Source organism: Corvus brachyrhynchos, unplaced genomic scaffold (assembly GCF_000691975.1).
Source record: "Corvus brachyrhynchos isolate BGI_N302 unplaced genomic scaffold, ASM69197v1 scaffold136, whole genome shotgun sequence".
NCBI classification, from domain to species: domain Eukaryota; kingdom Metazoa; phylum Chordata; class Aves; order Passeriformes; family Corvidae; genus Corvus; species Corvus brachyrhynchos.
Genome location: NW_008239080.1, coordinates 6,076,859 through 6,084,047, shown reverse-complemented (window position 1 = coordinate 6,084,047; position 7,189 = coordinate 6,076,859). Strand labels below are relative to the sequence as shown.

Below are 7,189 nucleotides of genomic sequence, written 5' to 3'. Positions count from 1 at the left end.
GGCTCCGTGAGGGGAGGCCGGGCTGCCCCAGCCGGACACAGCCGGTCCCAGCCGGATCCAACCACCCACCGCAGGGCGCGGCTGAGCCCACAGCCGGGGCGGTGCTGCGGAATGTGTTTAAGAAGGGGCAGAAACATGACACCAATAAAGTAAGGAAAGAGGAGAAAAGTGACAGCTCAGCAGACACCAAGAAGAGGGTCCTGGAGCAGAGATTCCCCTGTAGCCTTTGGAGGGGGCCATGGTGGAGCTGTGGTAGCAAGGTGCCGCCCATGGAGACTCCATGCAAGACTGGGTTTGCCCTGAAGGCCTGCGGCCCTTGGGAAGGACTTGCACTGGAGCAGCCGAGGAGGAAGAGCAGGGAGAAGCTCTTAAAGACTGCCCAACCTTGCTCCCTATTTCCTATCCCATGAAGAAGGGAAGTTGAGCCTGGGAAATGGCTGGGTGAAGGAGAAGGGGATTTAGTTGTTTGGGGTTTTCTTTCCTCACTATCCAAACGTATTTTAGTTGTCAATAAATTAAATTAATTTTCCCCAAGTAGCCTGTGACAGTAACTGGCAGGTGATATCTCTTATCTGGACCCACAAGCTTTTCCATCTTATTTTCTCTCTTGTACTATTGAGAAGGGAGATTGAGAGAAGTGCTTGGGGGTTTGCACCTGGCAGCCAGTCAAGGTCACCCCATCACAAATACCAACAGCATTTTGCTTTAATTTGTGATTATAAAGTCACTTGCCTTTTTTCCATATACTCCTGGCACTCCTTGATCTCCTTTAGGGCCTCTTTCTCCCTAAACAAAATGTATGTGAGCAAGTTAATTTTTAAAATAGAAGTAGTTACATAAAGATATATATATATACATACATATATAAAGTATACATGTGTAGCAGACACAAAGGCGGCAAAGAGTTCCATGTGATATAAAAGATATGCTCAAGACTTAAATGCAAATCCTGAATTTGCCCAGCTTTCCCAGAGGAGAAGGCCAGAATGTCCAACACTGATAGTGAGATGATCCACAACTTGCAGGGTTAATGCTTCTACTTTTTATAGAAGGCACTTTGTGATTCTCATTGCTTCAGTATAGGCAGGAACCTAAGGGAAAATTCAGCTCCTTGAAAAGGGCTGGACTTTTCTGAAGACCTTATTTGAAGAGTTAAAAACACAAATTTGGAAAAACTAAGAGGTAAATTCAGTTGAGTACTAAAATAAATGAGAAAAAAATACGGGGAAAATTGTTTTGGGGAATACACACATAAACTAAACTCACTGTGATAGACCAGAACTGTCCTTCAAAGTAATGTCACTCAAGCAGAATGACAAGAAAATCATGTAATTGTTTTTATTTTTTAAAAACATTATTTGTGATGAAGAATCCTCTAAGTAGTAGTAAAATCAAATTAATATAAAATCCCATAGAGCAAAAAAGAAATGAAATAATAGGTATTTCTATTGTTTGATATCTATGTAATGAAGTCCCATGGCATGTATCTTCCCTGAATAACACCTTCATATCTATTCATTTTGAGAAATTCATCAAATGCTCTGAAATAGTATTGTATATAGACTTGTTTTCCCTTTAAATTAAACTACAGGGCAAGCTGAAACCCAGGAATATTGTAACAAGAAATATTTAACTTCAACCTTTGGTGCTGGCATCCCATGTAATCCAGGAAAACCAGGTAGTCCACTATCACCCTGAAATAGCAAACATATTTTAAGTCTTTGTATCAAAATAGTGGTAATATACTATAATAACATTCATATTCTTGTGATCAACAAATAGTGGAAAGATGCCATATATCACTGTATCACCTTCTTAACATTGGTATGATGACTGATAAGAGATGTTTGAACTTTAAACAAAATTCATTACATAAAAGAAAAAGCTTAATCACTAAATTTTAGACTAAATTTACTGTAATCTTTTAGTAAGTCTTATGGAGGTTCAAAAGCAGCAATTTAGTTTTAAAAGATGAAAAAAACCTGAAAATCTCTGTAGGAGCTATGATAATTCCACCATCCCTTCCTAATTCCCAAAGATTAAGGAAATTTCCTAGATCTGGAATGGCTTTGCTTCTACCTCTTACTGAAAATATCGAAGACCTACTGACCTTATGAAATTTCTTACCAGCTTACTCTGGATGAGTGAAGTATTAAAAAATAAGATACTAAGTACCTTCTCTAAAAAAGAAACAAAATTAAATCAAAATACACTTAGAAATGGCAATTTGACAAATGAGATCTCATTTCAGTGGAAGAAAGAATCCACTTTGGTAAAAGCAGTTGGCAATTGAAAAGACAAGGCAAAATATCAGTTCTTTTTATTGTTCTCAGAGGTGTCAGATATCAGGAATTCCAAACTTTTGCTGTTGGTACTGAAATTTAACTGACAATTTGTCTGCAAGTTCCCTTGAGCAATAACAACAAAACCCTAAATTACAACTTGCCACTACTTGACTTGAAACAATAAAAGCAATCCTAGTTGCTTGTTTCAGTAGACAAGATCTACTTCACATGAGAAAACAGCTAATCACAAAATCATTTTTGGACAATCAGAATGTTTTCTTCCTGTTAATATCTTTTATATTGAACAATATATTTTTATTTGTTTAATATATTTCAGTCATATAGGAGGAATAGTAAACTATGCTTAGAAAGTTATTTCATATAATATTTCAAATTCTAAGACAAGGGTTAAACCAGGACATGTCTCAGTGCTGTTTATCAAAGCCATTCATGCCTAAGCAGATTTGGAGAGGCCTGTCATATATTTGCAGTAGGCAGGAACATGACCACAGGAATGATAGTGGGTTAATGCTATCACAATCTCTCTCAACAAATAAATATTAAAAGCGGACAATGGAATGGAGTTCAAAAATCAGCAAAGGTTATAAAATTAACACTTCACGCATGCATTGCTTCTTAATGAAAAAGAATGGAGTCTCCATTTCTGCTCAGAAGTGGTGGTTCAATTATTGGATAAACTAAAACATTTGGAAATTGAAACAGTTTTAAATCAGCTACTAGAGAAACTTTACAAGTAATGTGGTGAAATAAAGAGATGAAAATTTGGGCTGAATTTCCAGGAAAAAAATTCTAACGGCAAGACCTATTTTACAATGGAAATGTTCTCTAAAACACTGGCGGAAGCCCTATTTCTTGGCACATTTTAAACAAGGCTAGACTGAGCAATAGGAAATATTCTGTCACAACCCTGCACTGCCAGGCAATTAGAGTTTTTCACCACCAGCATTTTAACTTCTACACATGGCCCAATACTGACTGATCTACTAGATTAACCTCTAAAAGCAATTAGATTGAGATGAATAAAGCACAGAACATGTAAGCAATTTTTCAGCTCTAACCATGAATTTGAGAATTCTGCTGAACAGTGATGAATTTAAGGACCTGCTTATTGGGAACTGTAGAAGGAAATTCTAAGATCTGTTGGGAAAACGAATGCTTGTTTTACAGAAAGGGCTTTGAAGTTTTAATAAACCAAAACCAAAATAATTGTCATCACAATCAGCTTAGAACTTTTTCTAAATGTAGGGCAGAAAAGTGAGAGAAGGGTGGACACAGATAATTACATATCAATGACACTTGCCAGTACCCAATGGGCAGTTTATTCACTGTGTATGCAGAAGATTCAGAGTCAAGTTTATCCTGATTACCAGAATGGAGCTACATATAAGGTTCCACATCTGTCTATAGCTCCAAGCTACTGGCTACACCTCAGCTAGAATCTTTCACAAAAAGTTTTGGTTCCAATTAGTGAGTGTTTCCTGATAAAAAGTGCCATCCAGGAATTCCTACCTAGGTTATCAGGATACTCACTTAAAGAGAAAAAGGACGAAAAGAGTTAAAAAGAAACCATTCTGACAGATGTCTGTATTGTGCTTTCAGGTACCCATACTTAGATACACTTCCTAAATATATGTTATTCAGTGCAATAAAGTTGTTACTGGCAGTGCTAAAGCCTATATAAACTTTATTAAATAAAACAGACCAGATTCAGAGTTTAAATTTAGGATTCTTAGTCTTTCCTTATTATCCTTTTAGTAAACAATTCTCACAGAACACTCATGTAAAAATACTGATACTATTTCCTTTCCAACCAACAATTATAAAAGGTAAGAATAAAATCCTTTTATCTATTATTCTTGTTTGGGTTCTTTTACCTTTGCCCCATCTTTTCCTGGTTCTCCCTTGATACCTGGCAAGCCACGAGGTCCCTAGATTGAGAAAGATATTAACACCAGCTCAAATACAAATACAATCTGATACATAATGAGACACATAAATGTAACACAACACGGGCCAGAGACCCAATGTGTCAGCTGCCTGATTCCAACTTTTTGGTAACTGGACACAAAAGCAGAACTAAGTGCAATGTGTACCCAGCATGGATGAACATGGCACACTGTCATAACCCATGACTGAGGAACACCGAAACAATTTTTTGCTCTAACCAAGGACCACACCAGGAAAAAAGGAATGTCACACAGCCTGTACTAGCCCAGAGATGTCCCTTTCAATTCTCTGTCAGACAGCCTTCATGTATGCCATGTTGCAGGCTTGCTCTTGGCCCCAGCATGCTCTCAGATACTTAATTCAACAAATGAGTAAATTCTTGACTGTCATTCAGACTGGATCATGCCAAAAGTAAAATACAGCACAGGTTTCCAATAACTGTCTCAGTAAGGATTACTAAATTAATACAACAATGAAAAATAATTCTCCTCCATCACTCTGGGCTTTATCTGAAACCTTGTTTTGAACATGTGAATTGTGGGCAATCCATCACCATGACAAGACTTCAGATCACGGCTAGTGATTCACAGAAAAATTGAAGGAACTACTGTTTGGCTTCTGGTTCAAGACAAAAACGTCTAAGCTGCAGATGAGTCCATCTTCTAGAGGCCTTACCTAGCACTGTTTAGATTTGCAGTCTAATTGTCAGCCTACCTTCAAATCCAAAGCCATATGAATTTCAAAGCAATTCACCCAAGGACGGCCTCTGATGTCATTACACCCCTTGAGCCCTTTTCATTCCCCACACCTCAACTCTCAATGACAAACAAGAGATATTGAGAGAGACCTGGCAGGATTTTTCTCAGATATTCAAATTCTAGGAATGAATCCCTAAGGAAAAGAACCAAAACTTGTGACTTTTCAAAAGCAACAAACACAAATTTCCAAACACCCATTTAAAGAAAAATCAATCCTCCTGCTTACTAGAGAACTTTTGTCAGAAACCATAATTTTAGGTCACAGATTTTAGCAACTGCTATCACAATTGTACATTTGGGATTTAGATTTCAGCTTTCAAAAGCTTTCATATCAGCAGCTGAAGTTCTCAGCCTCCATCCTTTAGCTAAAATCAGTTATTTTAGAATTGTTACACAAAAGCATAACAAACATATTGTTTTATTTTCCACTGGAAAAAAAAAAATTAATCCACATACGTAGACACATTTTTTTCTCTCTCTCTTAAGAAAAATAGCTGAAACGTGCCAGGACTTTTAAAGGCTTATATCCAGTTACAGAAATAAGTTTTAACAAACAAGGTATGTTCTAATACATTATGCAGCTAGTTTTATAATATCTCTAAATAATAAAAATTCCATTCTTGATACTAAGCACTTAGCTATGAACTTGAAGGTATATAACAGTCTATACAAATAAAAAAAAAATTGAATGACTGGGACTACAAAAAGAAATACTAAATAATTCATGAGTTGAAAAGAGAATTTCAGGAATGCTTTACTAGAAATCAACACTGGCAGAACAAGAGAACCTTTACAGAATCCAAAATATATGTCTATGTTTTGATAGATTTGATTCAACTTGTACAGCAAAGACAGCCAGTTTTCATGCAAAATTGACAAGGACTTTAAAGAATCCTTTAAGAGAGGCAAGTTACTGAAGAATAAGAATTTTACATAGCTCATTTGAAAACATGTCCTTGCAGTGGACAAAATGAGCTACCCAAGAGGATTTTTTTGAGAAAACATATAAAACAAGAAGAGATTTCTGAGGCTATTTGATTTAGACACGTCAACAGGCAGACAAAACTAAATTTGATAAATCCCATTAAATGGGCTATCCAATTTCAAACACCCAGAATCTGATCTTGATTTTAACTGAGAGAAGTAATAATCCTATTTCCAAATGGGTTTCAATCTTAAAATCTTAGCACCAAATTTCCTGGGGTGATTTCCACACTGGTAAAAAGGAGCTAATAGAACCTTTTCAATACAAGGGAGACAATGTGTTTGTCTGATTTCTTCTTTAAATCAGTCAGAGCTTCCTAGGAATAATAAACAGAGCTAAAATTATTTGCTGGGTTAGATACAAGAGAGTCCTTGCAGTGCCCTCTTCCCAAAAGACATTTGAGCAGTTGCCCGATGAGCCAGCTGGTAATGTTTAATACAGAAGTAAACAGAATTCTAGGTCTCTGTCATACATGGATCCTTTATCAAGCATTCTACTTTTAGCGCTCAAGGCAGTTCTAGCAAAATCAGCTTTAACTGTAAATGGTATAGTATTCCCAGAGTGCATATAGGCCTCCTGGGTAGCTGAAACAATTCACCAAATCAAAAAATGCCTCTGAAAGTTTATCTACTTTTTTCTTCTAAAAAACAGAAAACAAACAAACAAAAAGTATGACTTTCTGTAGGATATACTTTTATACAAATAAAACTTCATTTCATAATTTAGATCTCTGTAATGCAATTTCCTCTCTCCCTCTAACTGAGCAGGGGAAGAAGTAGAAGAGGACAATTTCCTGGATGAACTGAATTTCAAAATCTCAAGATGAATGGAGGACAGCAAAAGAGTTTTCAGCTTACAAAACTGCACATTTAGCTCAGGGCTAAATATTGTAATTTCAATATTGTGATTTCAATACAAATCAAACACAATGTCAATGCGTTCTTTTAATGGAAAGCTGGAAGAGAGAAGACTCAAAAGGAAATTCACAGAAAGTCACAAAAATTAGAATCACTATCTGGTACAAAGAACACAGCAATTGTTCAGGCAAGTTAAATAAAAATAAAATATAATTTAAAAAAAACAGATTTCATAAAAACTGAGTATATATTTGTATCACTACTCCTTTTGCAGTATGGATTATGGATCATGAATCTACATGCTAGTGTCTACATGTTTTTTGCACTAAAGTCAGC

General features: G+C 36.2%; 1 protein-coding gene across 1 annotated transcript in view; it reads right to left on the bottom strand.

Annotated features, from left to right (window-relative positions):
* COL21A1 (collagen type XXI alpha 1 chain) overlaps positions 1 to 7,189 on the bottom strand; it is a 72,485-nt gene that overhangs the window by 43,391 nt on the left and 21,905 nt on the right. Inside the window, exons 10-12 of the mRNA XM_017739211.1 lie at positions 4,181 to 4,234; positions 1,641 to 1,694; positions 733 to 786 (exon numbers count right to left, since the gene is read on the bottom strand). Coding sequence (XP_017594700.1) covers positions 733 to 786; positions 1,641 to 1,694; positions 4,181 to 4,234 — 162 coding nt within the window. The remainder of the gene's footprint in view (positions 1 to 732; positions 787 to 1,640; positions 1,695 to 4,180; positions 4,235 to 7,189) is intronic.